Source organism: Tupaia chinensis, unplaced genomic scaffold, assembly GCF_000334495.1.
Source record: "Tupaia chinensis unplaced genomic scaffold, TupChi_1.0 Scaffold139422_1, whole genome shotgun sequence".
NCBI classification, from domain to species: domain Eukaryota; kingdom Metazoa; phylum Chordata; class Mammalia; order Scandentia; family Tupaiidae; genus Tupaia; species Tupaia belangeri.
Genome location: NW_006199308.1, coordinates 665,941 through 679,340, shown reverse-complemented (window position 1 = coordinate 679,340; position 13,400 = coordinate 665,941). Strand labels below are relative to the sequence as shown.

Sequence of the window (13,400 nt, the reverse complement as noted above, 5' to 3'; positions counted from 1 at the left end):
AGCTGCTGGGTCCCGGACTCGAACCACAATTGGCCGTGTGGGAGTTCAGCATCTTAACTACCACGCCTCCTGCTGGCCCCAGTCATGCCATTTTAATGTAATGCTCACAATTCCATCAAATAGGTATTAACTAACTTTATAGGTGATTCTATAAACACAAGTGGCTCTGACCCTCTAGTTTACATACTCAGAAAATCCTTAACATTGGAATTTATTACCAGAGCTTGGAGGTCATGAGACACCTCTGGTGCAGGCACCTTCGCTCTGCTCTACCGGGACAGACTCCCTGTGGAGCTCTGCCAGCCCCTGTCCTAACAGAAAGGTGGGAGTGAGTGTGTGGACCAGAGCACAGACAAAACCAGCTCAAAACCAAGAGCGTGGCGTTTCGTTCACTTACTTCAAGCCAGTCACATTCCGGTCACATGCTTTTCCGGGGAAGTGAACTAGAGCACTGCACATATGTCGAGGAGCATGGTATTCATGTTATTTTTTCATAAATTTAGGGTAACTAGGTGCTGCCTGTTCTCAGACCCTTTGTCATTTCATTCCTTTGTTCTCCTGTTGTAGCCACGCTGGGGTCTGCCCTGGTCCTCAAACAGACCACACCTTATTCTGCCTTTGGGCCTTTGCTCTAGCTTCCCTCTCCCTGGAAACTTGCCACCCCCGCCCCCCATCCTGCTCCCCAGATCTGTACAAGGTCAGTTCTGTATCATTGTTCTTATCTTAACTTCTTTTTTTTTTTTTCTTAAGTTTTAAATTTTTTTATTTTGGGGGAAAGGTTTTTTGCTATAGGTCACATGTACTCACCAGAAAGACAGAGAGAGACAGAGAGACAGAATGCGAGAAATCACCCCCCAGGGGGAATGGCCATGCAGCAATCCCTTCTCCTCCATTCTCCTCTCGGGATCTTGGGTACACATGCACATACACCCAGCATGAGTTTAAGCTACCAGGTCCGGGATGCGAACTGCAGTGGACTACATGGGAGTCCAGTGACATAGCCATTACACCAACTGCTGGTCCCTTGTCTTAGCTGCTAAGAGAGTCTCTCCTGACCAAGCAGCTGAAGGTACTCTTTGTTACAGTGTCCTTCATTGTTTTCTTCATTGCGCTCACCCCTGTCTGAACTGTCTCGTTGATATGGTTGACTTGTTGGCAGTGTGCTGGAATGGAAGCTCTGTTGGCACAGACTTTGCATCTGTTTTCTTCAGCACCTGGAACTGTCCTGGAGTGGCCATGGGACACGATGTGTCACTGGGTTCTCTTCTGGGGCTCCCACCTGAGAGTGAAAGTGCACACGACTGACAGAGGCAGCTGGGATCCTTTTTGATTCCGTCGCCATCCAGTTAGGACACTTTAGATGACCTTTAATGTGCTTTAAAGAATTAAACAAGATAACATAGGTGGAAATGTTTTAAGATGAGAAAAGCTCTCTGTCATGTGAGATAATACTCGTCAAGGAATTGTAGCTTAGACTCCATCCCAGAGCCTGAGCTAAGGACTTTCCAGGCATTGTCCCTAAGCCTCATCACAAACCCATTTGATAGTTCTTTTTATCCTGCTATTACAGATGAGGAAATGAAGGCTTAAAAACGGTGACGTACAATTGTCAAATTGGACTCATGCCCAGCTCTCTCTGTCTCCAAAGCCTGAGGGCCTCACCCTATGAGATCCGTTCTCTTAAACTGACAAAACAGTATTGTTCCTATTCTAAATGATGTCAAGTGATCGTTTAATTGATTCATGTTTTGTCTTTCTTTCTGTTAAGATCCTGATGAATTTGAGCGAATATATGAGCCTCTGGATGTCAAAAGTAAAAAGATTCACGTAGTGGACAGCGGACTCACATTCAACCTGCCCTACCCCTTGATCCTGAGACCTCAGAGAGGGGTTGATCTCATCATCTCCTTTGACTTTTCTGCAAGGCCCAGTGACTCCAGTCCTCCGTTCAAGGTAAGGAGCCTGCATACGGCTTGCCACTCTGCCTCAGTATCCTTCCGCTGTGTGTAGACCTCCTAGCCCTCTTGACCCCAGGTTCTTCTCCACTGAGCCTGTTTTGTGCATTTTTATGACTAATATTTTTTAAAAACACAAAGGGACTTTATTCCTTTGCTTAAAGAAACTTTTATGTTATTTCAATGAATTCAGTTAGGTTCAGAGTCCTGAGCAGGGAGGAATGACACAATGAGATTTGGGTGTTAGCAGGCCATGTGTGTGGAGTGTGCATGTCTGGAGAAGAGAGGCAGACATAAAATAGAAGTTTGACATAAAATAGAAGTTTGACATCCAATATCAAGGGAAAAGGAGGGAAGCAAAGAAGTTTGCAGTGCTATGAAAGTCAGTTGAAGATATTTAATAACAAAGAAGTCTTTTTTTTTTTTTAAGTTCATTTCTTTCATGAACAAAATGTGTAGAGAGAGAGGGAGAGGTGCCCCCAATAGTCTTTTTTTTTTTTAAATTTTATCTATTCATTTATTTTAATTTGACCAGAGAAAGAGAGAGAGACAAAGTGAGAAAGCAAACCACTAGGTCCACGGACTCAAACCGTGGTCAGTCATGTGGGAGTGTCCAGTGCCTTAACCACCATGCCACCTGCTGGTCCCCCCCAGTAGAGTCTTGACACTGCAGTCCCTTCTCAACCTCAGCTATTGTGGATCGTGGGCATCCGCGTTCCTGGCACGCTCACCTCTGGATGTAAACCTGGAACCTTCTACGTGGGTCAGCCTTGTAGAGATGCTAGGTTGCTTCTCTTTCACTGCCTAACTCCCTGCAACCAGAAGTCTTTGGTAAATTGTACGAGCAGTTCAGTCAGGTTGTGGGGGCAGAAAACCCACTGGAGAGCTTTGAGGGATGAGTGGAAACTAAAAAAAAAAAAAAATGGAAACAATTCTGTAGACTGTTTAGGGAAGAAAGAGATGACTGATTCTACAAGAGAATGGGAAAGAGGAAAACTCTGTGTGTGTGTGTGTGTGTGTGTGTGTGTGTGGTATGTCAAGGGTGAGTTGTTAATATTAGAGACTTGAGCATGCTCACATCCTGATGGCTGGGAGTCAGTACTGAAGATGGTAGCACTGCAGCGTGGTGAGATACGTTTGCTGATTGAGTCCCATCTCCAGGAAGGTTACAGAGGTGGGCGGCAGAGGGAATGAAAGGTGCAGGTGGAGTAGTACAGATGTGTCCACATCAGGGTGAGGAAGGGAGGAAATACAGCCCGCTGATGGGGACGCAGCTTTAGGCATAGAAGGAAGAGAGGTACTCACCTGAGGACTTTTAACTTTCCTAGGAATTAGAAGTCAAGGTAAGGTCATCTTTTGAGGAGGAAAAAATGGAAGTAGTAGAATTGGGAACATGGGGAGAATGAAAAGTGTGGCTCTGTGAAGAAATGAGAAAAAATTTTGAAAGGGGCAGTGTAGACTGATTTCTGGGCCACTCTGTGGCCTCACTCAGGTAAGATCGTGAATGCTATCTGATCCTTTTGCCTGAAATACCCCAAATTTTCTTTTTTTCTTTTCTTTTTTAAAAAAAAATTATTTATATTTATTTGTTTTTGTTTGTTTTTTTGTCTATTTGTTTGTTTGTCATAGGGCATGTGCACTTGCCAGAGAGACAGTGAAAAGGAATGTGAGAAATCACCCCTTCTCCTCTATTCTCCTTCTGGGATTTTGGACACACACACACACACACACCCGGAATGATTTTCAAGCTGCCAGGTCTGGGATTCAAACCATGGCCGACCTTGTGGACTCCAGGGCCTTAACTGCTATCCCACCTGCTGGTTCCGACAATTCTTAAACATATAGAAAGTCTCACTTTGTCTGGGGCCAGCAGATGGCGTGGTGGTTGCATCACTGGACTCCCACATGGCTGACTGCAGTCTGAATCCCGAACCTGGTGGCTTGAACACCACACCAGTTGTGTGTGTGTGTGTGTGTGTGCGGGCTCAAGATCCCAGGAGGAGAATGGAGGAGACAGGATTGCAGCATAATCATCCCTTTTGGGGGGTAATTTCTCACTTTCCCTCTTAACTGTCTCTGTCTCTCTTTCTCTCGCGAGCACAGTGCCCTATGGCAAAAACCTCTTAGGGAAAAAAAGAAAAAAGAAAGCCTTACGTCAAAATGCTTTCATATTTGATCATTTTTGAGGCAGTCTGTGTTATTCAGACAAGGAAACAAGAACTGGTGAGATAAAAGCTCAACAAGTTAAATAAGATAATATGTGAAATGAGCATAGCCCAGGATATGGCTGGGGGGGCTCAGTAGGAGGTGGCTGAGCTTGGACCAACTCCCAAGGCTGCAGCATGGGACGTCGCGACCCTTTCCCAGCCCTCGGTGCACGGAATTCTCGTCTGTGCTGGGTGCAGCAGTGAACTGGAGAGCATGGTTCCTGGTCTCCTTAGCATTTTGGCTTTCTTGGAGGAACGGCTTTGGTACACAAGAGCCACTTGGAAGGAAGCTGAGAAACGTGTTAAGTGGTTATTTGAGTTTATAGATGTGTGTATATTACAGTGTATATATTATACATTGGTACATCCTGGAGTCGAACAAGGAAATGAGTGATAGGATGAAAACAGGCAAAGACGGCTGTGAACACCTCTGAGAAACCAGATGATCTGCTCAGGAGTAACAGATATCAAACTCCCAATAGGAGGCCTTAGGGGAGAATTTAAGATGAGAGGGTAGAAAATCGAGAATCAGTGGAAGATTTCCAGCAGACAAAGGACTTCATGCAATTAGAATTTCAGGATGATTCATCTGATAGTGGAAAGTAGGATGAGTTGTAGAACAGAAGGCAAATGATTAAAACAAAGAGGGACTTACTGTAATCCAAGCGGAGAATAGTCAGCTTCTGCACCAAGGTGGGTGACTACAAAAACCAAGAGCAGAATTTGATGACCGATGGGGAACAGAAGGGAGGTGGGTTTCAATGGATGACTCTAGGATGCTAGCTTACAGTTGATTTTGCAATGGAAGACACTGTATTATTCATTTCACCAAAGGGAGTGTAAAAGGTCAAAACCCTCATTTCATCTCTGAATCAGAGCTACTGGGAGGAGGTTTTAGAATATCAGTTTGTACTTCTAAAAAGAACCATTATATTGAGATAGTTTTAAAATGTTGATTTATTGGGACCAGCAGTTGGTGTAATGGCTATGTTGCTGGACTCTCATGTAGTCGACTGCAGTCCTGAACCTGGTGACTTAAACTCAAACTGGACATGTGTGCGTGCGTGCCCAAGATCCCAAGAGGTGAATGGAGGAGAAGGGACTGCGGCATGGCCATCCCCCCTGGGGGAGTGATTTCTTGCTTTCTGTCTCTCCGTCTCTCTCTGTCTTTCTGGAAAGTGCATATGCCCTGTAGCAAAACCTCTCCAAAAAAATTTTTTTAAATGTTGATTTACTGTCTGTGACTAAGAAAAATCTACACTTATAAAATATGTGAAAATGTGCAATTTACAGCAAGTGCTTCTAGATTTTTGGTATTTTCTTTTAGTCTCTCTTTAGTGTGAGTATGTATGTCTGTTTGTGTGAACCTCAGGGACACATAGTTTTGCATTCTGCCTTTTTCTACTTATAATAATATTGTGAGCATTTTTCCATAACATTAAACATATTTTAAAAGCACAATTAAAAGGATATATAATAAAATAAATATAAACGATCTAAAACACAAAAGACATATATTGGGTCATTGGAAAAGTCATGACATATTTTTCCTTCTTTTCTGTGCAAAATTGTGTCATGACTGTTCCAACGACTCAATAAAATCTCTATACATGTGTATGTAAGAATTTTTATAACGATGCTCCATTTTCAACCTTTATCTTTTAATAATTTTTTTTCTTTATTTGTGATAAAGCATGTGTGTGTGCATGTGAAAATGAGAGAGAGAGAAATGAGCATCCTCCACATGGTCTGGTCACACCATGATCTCCTTCCTCCAATTCTCCAACCATAAATCTGGGCATTTGCACATGCGCCCAGCGTGTTTCAGGCAGACTGGGCAAGGGATTTGAACTTCCGTTCCCTAGAAGAATCTAGATCCTAGATGTGGAATCTAAGTTCTCTTGAGCAGAGCATTACTGCTATATCATGAGGGCAGCCCTGTGTTTTCAACTTTGAGGTTGCTATCTGTTTTCTCTGTCTTTATCAAACTTGGACATGAATCATAGTTTTATATGTTGAATCTTTGATGCATGTCAACTTATGATTTTTAATAAATATTTTCAGATTGCACTAGATAAGCCACACCAGTTTCCATGACCATATCAGATTGTACAATGTGAGCCCCTGTTTGGCCTTTGCTGCTATGAAAAATTATTAAAAACAAAGTAAAAAGAAATGATAGAAAAAAAGTCTGCATTTTTGTTCTAGTTTTCTTTCTTTGCTTATGCAGTCAGATGATTTGTCATGCTTATTGGTATAGTCATCTTTTAAAACTTCCTTTCACTGGATTATCAATGTTGCTGCTACTAATATGCATTACTTCCATGTTTTAAAGATATTAAAATTTGTTTTATTTTTCAAATATGATCTAATGTTTATTTGCATTGTGACTTTTATGGTTGTTGTTTTTACTGTTTTAAATATTTATGTGGTGACTTCTTCCATTTTTGAAATCCATATTTCTCACTAAGATCAGTATATTTCACTAATTTAAAATAAGTATTTTTCTTTTTTTCTTTTTTTTAGAGGTTTTTGTTATAGGGCACATGCGCTCGCCAGACAGACAGAGAGAAACAGAGAGACAGAAAGCGAGAAATCCCCCCTCAGGGAGGGCGGGCCACGCTGCAATCCCTTCTCCTCCATTCTTCTCTCAGGATCTTGGGTACACACGCACACGTGCCCAGCGTGAGTTTAAGCCACCAGTTCTGGGACTCAAACCACGGTCGACTACATGGGAGTCCAGCAACATAGCCATTACGCTAACCACTGGTCCCAATAAGTATTTTTCTTTTCATGATATTCTCTTAAAAATATTTCCACTCATTAATATTTCTTTATAGATTGAATGTGGAATGACAATCTTCTGTAGACATTTCAGAGTTACCTCGTGATGGTTCCTTTATCCAGACTACGTTACTATTATAAGGAAAGGCTTTGTTTTGTATGTATCTTGTATCTGCTGCGTTCTATTGTCCCATCTGCCTACCTGACGATTCTTATCTCAGTACCATAGTCAGTTTTTTTATTATTTTTGCCATAGGGTGCACGTGTCTGCTGGAGAGAGAGAGTGAGAGGGGAAGTGAGAAATCACCTCCCACAAGGGATGGCCATGCTGCGATCCCTCCTCCTCCATCTCTGTTCTGGGATTTTGGGCACACACCTACACACACCTGGTGTGATTTTCAAGTCACCAGGTTCTGGACTCGAACAGATATTAGCCACGTGGGAATTCAACTCCTTAACCACCATGCCGCCTGCTAGTCCTGGTACATATGCATTTTAATATCTGTAGCTTTATTCTATGCATACTCTTCAGAGAGCAGTCTCTAATTCCTGTCCCTTCATGTTCATATAAACATCCAACCCGTGCGTTCCTAGACAAGCTTTAAATTATTTCTTCAATTCCTCTCGTCTTACTCCTATTCCAAAATGTATATATTTCCTTTTATCATTGATTAAGTATAAAATGAAGCCTATCACTCTGGAAACAATGAATTCTATTTTCATAGATTTAATATAAAGGAAATTTTAGTATATTGTCCATAATACATTTTTTGGTCTTCAAAAATGACCTTGAACAAGTTCAAACTAAACAAAATGAAAAAAAAAATAAAGAAAATGAATTTATCAGGCTTACTTGGAATACTGGAAGTACTTTTTAAAACAGAGTGTTGTTGTAAAGTATGCATTTTAAAATGGGTCTAAACAATTTCCCAACATAATTTAAAAAGAATAAAGGTATTATACTATTGGTGGTAAAATAAGATAGTTGTTTTAGACGTAATGTAGGCAAGTCTGAAAATTTATGAGGAATCTATACGAAGCTCTTTTGATAGGCGAGGAGGAGTGCCAGTATAATAATTGGAGATAGGCAATTTGATTTTATTAAGATAATTAGTGAATCATTTTCTGTTTCTGAGACTGAAATATAAACACGATTTTGATGAGAGTAGAGCATAAATGTGGAGCTAAAATTAGATCTGTGAACTTTATTTTATGTTTTGATAATTCTAGCGTAAGTGTAATTAAACGTCAGATTCTGTATGGAAGCTATAGAAAGATGGATATTATGACTTTTGATAAAGGCAGTCATGGTTTATCTTATATCTGTGTTGTAACCGTCTTTGAAAGTTAATGACGTGGGACCAGCAGATTGCATAGTGACTATGATGCTGAACTCCCCCATGGCTGACCACGGTTCAAATCCTGAACCTGGTGGTTTGAAAATAATGCTGGGCTCACATGTGTCTGCTCACAATTGAAGAGGAGAATGGGAACATGGCCGTTCCCCTGGGGGGTGATTCTCACTTTCCTTCTCACTGTCTCTTTCTCTGACGAATGCACACATCCTATGGGAAAAGTCCAAAATGAAAAACAAAAAAGAAAGTCAATGACACCAGTACGTGATACTGTTTTTTGTTTTGTTTTTAGTCTAGCACACACTTCAATAAATAAGTGAATTTTCCTATTAACTTATCTAAGAAAAACCCTTCAGATTTCAACTTGTCGAATTTCTTTTTGTTTACTATTTAGTAATGAATACATCTTACAACTGTAAATTTAGATTATCATTAGGGTACATCCAAGGACAATCCTAATGGGATCTGTCTTTAATATACTGATAGGTCATTAAAATAAACTATGTCTTCACCCTCAAGTCTGCAAAATGAACAGATTGTGTATTTAGAGGGGAAAAAGAAAGTGTTAGGTTTTACTAAAGAGCAAGCAAGCAAAGAATATCGAAACATTCAGAGTTAATTACTAGATATTTTTCTTCTTTATCTTACTACATTTTATGATGAGTAATAGATTTAAGTTATTGTACTATAGTTTATGTTATGTAATTTTGTGTTGTCGTACATTAGACACGAATCTGCCTCATTATTTTGGTCATCTTGTAAATGCTTAAAGACCAGAAGCCAGAACAATGGACTTATTCTCTTAAAAATTAAAGGAATAGGGACCAGCAAATGATGTAATGGTTACATTGCTGGAAATATGGGGTCGATCATGGTTCGAATCTTGGACTCAGTGGCTGAGACCTCATGGTGGACACATGTGCATGCATGCCCAAAATCCCAAGAGGAGAATGGAAGAGAAGGGATTACCGCGTGACCATCCTCCCTGGGGGATGGGGGTAATTTCATGCTTTTTGTCTCTCTGTCTCTCTCTTTGTTTCTCCAGTGAGTGCACACATCTTATAGCAAAAATCTCTCTTAAAAATTAAAGAAGGAAAAATAAAGGCGAGAAAGAACCAATGAGGGAAGAGTAGAAGGAAAAAAGAAGGAAGGGGCCCAGCCTGGTTGTGCTGTCAGTAGCAAAACAAACTGCAGTGTTGGAAGCTGCAGGCTGACCTTGGGTTCATATCCATGGGTCAGCCTGAAAGCTCTCAGGCTGCATGCATGTGTGCTCGGGATCCCGGTGAGCTGGAGGGCTGGAGAAAGAGGGTCATGGTGCAATGAGATCCTGTTAAGGGTGGTTTTTCTCTCCCTGTCTCTTGCTTCCTTTCTTTCTCTTTCCTACATGTGAATGTGTTTTTCATCATGAGGAAAATAAACTGAAAAAAAGGGAAGGAAAATTTGAAGTGAACCAGTCTTCGCAAGTGATAGATGTATTGAAACTAAATTGATCTTCCTAAATTTCACTCAAGGTTCAACGTTCCATTTAAATCTGCAAGTAAGGGGAAAAAAATGAAGATTATTTTCATTCCTTGATTTGATTACTCTGATATATATAGTGACCCTAGGGCATGGCCCTTGTTTTAGAGCCAGTACTTACAGTTGTTTGGTTGGTTCATATTGCGGTCAAAGCAATCCACACATTAGCCTTGTGGGTACCAGTTCTCACCACGGCCAATAGTGGAAACTATTGAGTGTAGCACTTCCAGGATTGTGTATTAGTTTTCTGGAGCTGCGAGTATGCAAACGTGAGCGCACACACACATGCACACACACACAAACACAGTGGAGAGAAACTAGAAGAAAATATGAAACTATTAGCAGCTCTTACTAGAAGCACTTGATGTACACAGGGTCTTCAAAATGTGTGTGGAAACTGTGTATTAACTATACATGGATTTCAAAATGTCTTTGCACCAAAATAATTAAATTTCTTCGTAAACTTCTGATGTACATTTGTGTATTCCGAATTTGTCTATGTTTTATGAATATGTCTTCTTCTTAGTCACAAAGAATGCATCAATACTTTAAAAATGCAATGAATTATCCGAAACAGGGTGGCTTTCAAAAGAAATGTATTGCCCCATAGCTTTGGCAGCCAGAAGTTGAAATTGAGGTGTGAGCAGGGCTGCCCTCTCCAGGTGCTCCCTAGTAGATTCCTTCTCTGCCTTTCCACTTCCTGGTGGCTCTGGGCATTCCTTAGCTTGCGGTCGCCATGTTTTCATGGTCTTCTATTTCTGCATGGCATTCTCTTTTTTGTGTTTGTCTTTCCTTCTGTCTCTTAAAAGAACAGTTATAACTGAATCTAGGGCCTACCCACATAATTTAGGATGACCTCATCTCAAAATCCTTAATTTAATTTCATTTGCAAAGATCTTTCTCCCAAATAAGGTTGCATATCCCAGGGCCCTGGTAGAGAGTGGGTAGGATCAGAATATGATATTACCATTCCACCCACTGTACCCACATTGCTGGGCCACTGGTCATTGTGACATACAGTAAATATAGCCATATAGCTGGCATTAATTTCTCCTTCAGTATTTGTGTGCATTTATAGGAACCCCTTAGTAAAGTAGAACTAATAAGAATGGCAAAGTGTTGCGTAAACTCTATGCTATATTAGATACAGAAAACGATTTTCATCCCTATTTCACTATAAAGTTCTTAGAGCCTAATACCAGGGGGTTTTTTGTTTGTTTTTGTTTTTGTTTTTTACTGTAAGTATAGGGACCATAAATGTGGTGACCTCAAAGTAGTGAATTCTAGACCCAGCTTTGGTGGCATGTTCTTAAGATGCTATGCTCCAGGGAACCAGCAGTTAGCATAATGGCTATGTCGCTGGACTCCCATGTAGTTGACCATGGTTTGCGTCCTGGACCCGGTGGCTTAAAACTCACGCCAGGCGCGTGTGCGTGTGTGCCCAAGATCCCGAGAGGAGAATGGAGGAGAAGGGATTGCGGCGTGACCATCCCCCCTGGGGGGTGATTTCTCGCTTTCTGTCTCTATGTTTCTCTCTGTCTGTCTGGAGAGCGCATGTGCCCTACAGTGAAAAATCTCTCCAAAAAAAAAAAAAAAAAAAGATGCTGTGCTCCATAGGCTGGGCGCACATGGGAAGCCTCGATTTGGTTTCGTCTGCCCTTACAGCTGGGCACAGTAGCACGTGCATATAAACCCAGGTGCTTGGGGGGCTGAGGCAGGAGGATCACAGCTTAGAGCTGGCTTAAGCAGCATAGCAGAAACCCTGTCTGAAAAAGCCGTGTGTGGTGGTGCACAGCTGTAGTCCCAGTGGGGAGACTGAGGCAGGAGGATCATGACAGAAAGACCCTGCTTATAAAAAAAAATGAGTTCTTGGGACAGAAAGCAGCATGGTGGTTAAGACAGCTGGATTCCACGTGGTCGACTGCACAGTTCAAGTCTTGGACCCAGCAACTTGAGAAACACCCTGGGCACATGTATATTTGTGCCCAAAATCCCCAAAAGAGGGAGAGAGGGAGAAGGGATTGTGGATGACCACCCATAGGGGGTGGGGTGCATTCTCACTCTCTGCCCCTTCTTCAGTAAGTTCCTATGCCCTCTGCTTAATGACGAAGAAAAAAGAAAAAATCCCACAGGAAAATGAATCCTAAATTGTTTCTTTTTTTAAAAGAATTATTTTATTTAACTTTATTTTAATTTGACCAAAAAGAGACAGAGTGAGATACAGAGAAAGAAAGAGAGAGAAAGTTAGAAAGGAAGTCGCCAGGTCTGGGACTCGAACTGCAGTTAACCATGTGCGAGCCCAGCGTGTGGGAGTCCAGCGCCCCCAATCACTGTACCATCTGCCAGCCCCCTAAATTATAATTTCTATCTGTTGTATCTTATATTAATTACTTCAGTAAATTATGAAGATTCTGATTATGTGTCAGTCCAGTCCCCAGTCTTAAAAAAAATAGGTTCTAAAAGATAAGAAATATCTTAGCATTAAAAAGCATATATCTTAGATTTGCACAGAGACACAAAAAAACCCCTCATTTCCTCTAATTAAAAGCCAGTTTACTAGGTAGATACCTCTGTTTTTTCATGTATTTAAAACACATATTCATATATAAATTAATGAAATCTCATACATAGCTATGCCATTAACACTGTGGTCTGAATATATTTCTGTATCAGTCAGACAGCTTTTCCTCTCCTTTAAGACTTTTTGTCATGCTTTGGTATTCAGTGCTAAGTACGGGCATTTAGAAAGTAACTCTTTGAGGGATACTGTGAAACTTTTATGTCTACAAAAAAATCCTTTAGTTAATACTGTGTAGATTTACCATAAGTGAGTCTGCAGAAGTGAGAAGCCTCTGAGGTCCCAGCCAGCAACCAAAATGGGTAAGTTAGAACAGAACACAGTTCCGGCCGTGAAATGGCATGGTTTTTTGCTCACTACCTTCTTCCAAAGTACTTTTTTTTTTTTTTTCAGACGAGGATGCTTTACTCATCGTCTGTGTCGTCCTTTCTCAGTCTTTGCAGAGAGAAATGAGACGGCGGTCAGGAGAGTTTTTCCATCCCGTAATCACCGCCTTAACAGTCACCAGGTTTTTGTCTTCCTCTCATCAGGATCATATAAGGAAAGGGAAAGGTGGTTCCAGCCCCACCTCATCTCTAAAAATAGCCTGGCTTTTACATCACGAAGTTCCCTTTTCCTCTTCCTCCATACATCACGGTGTTGCTCATACCCTTGAGTCATGTTTGTAAACACTGCAGAGCTGCTTCTCTGGCTCCCTGGCACGCAATCGCTCTACAGTATGAATTTTTGCTTCTATTTTGTTGTGGAAGAATCATGAATGAACAATCGTGAGCCGTGCTGGACAAGAAATAACAAGCTGATGAATTCAACTTGGCAGGAGGGAGAGAAGGGGAGCTCCGTGCTAAACGTTTTCTCAAATTTCAAATGAGATTATTCATGCGTCGATGGGATTTTCCATGAGACATAATTATATTTAGCTTAGCAGTTTATGAAGCAAATGTTCTCCTATGCACTGAATCCTTCATTCAATGAAATACAAATCCTGGATTTGTATTTCTTTGGA

General features: G+C 41.1%; 1 protein-coding gene across 1 annotated transcript in view; it reads left to right on the top strand.

Annotated features, from left to right (window-relative positions):
* PLA2G4A (phospholipase A2 group IVA) overlaps window positions 1-13,400 on the top strand; it is a 195,977-nt gene that overhangs the window by 165,168 nt on the left and 17,409 nt on the right. The window contains exon 15 of the mRNA XM_006161871.2: window positions 1,769-1,953. Within this exon, the coding sequence (XP_006161933.1) occupies window positions 1,769-1,953 (185 nt within the window). The remainder of the gene's footprint in view (window positions 1-1,768; window positions 1,954-13,400) is intronic.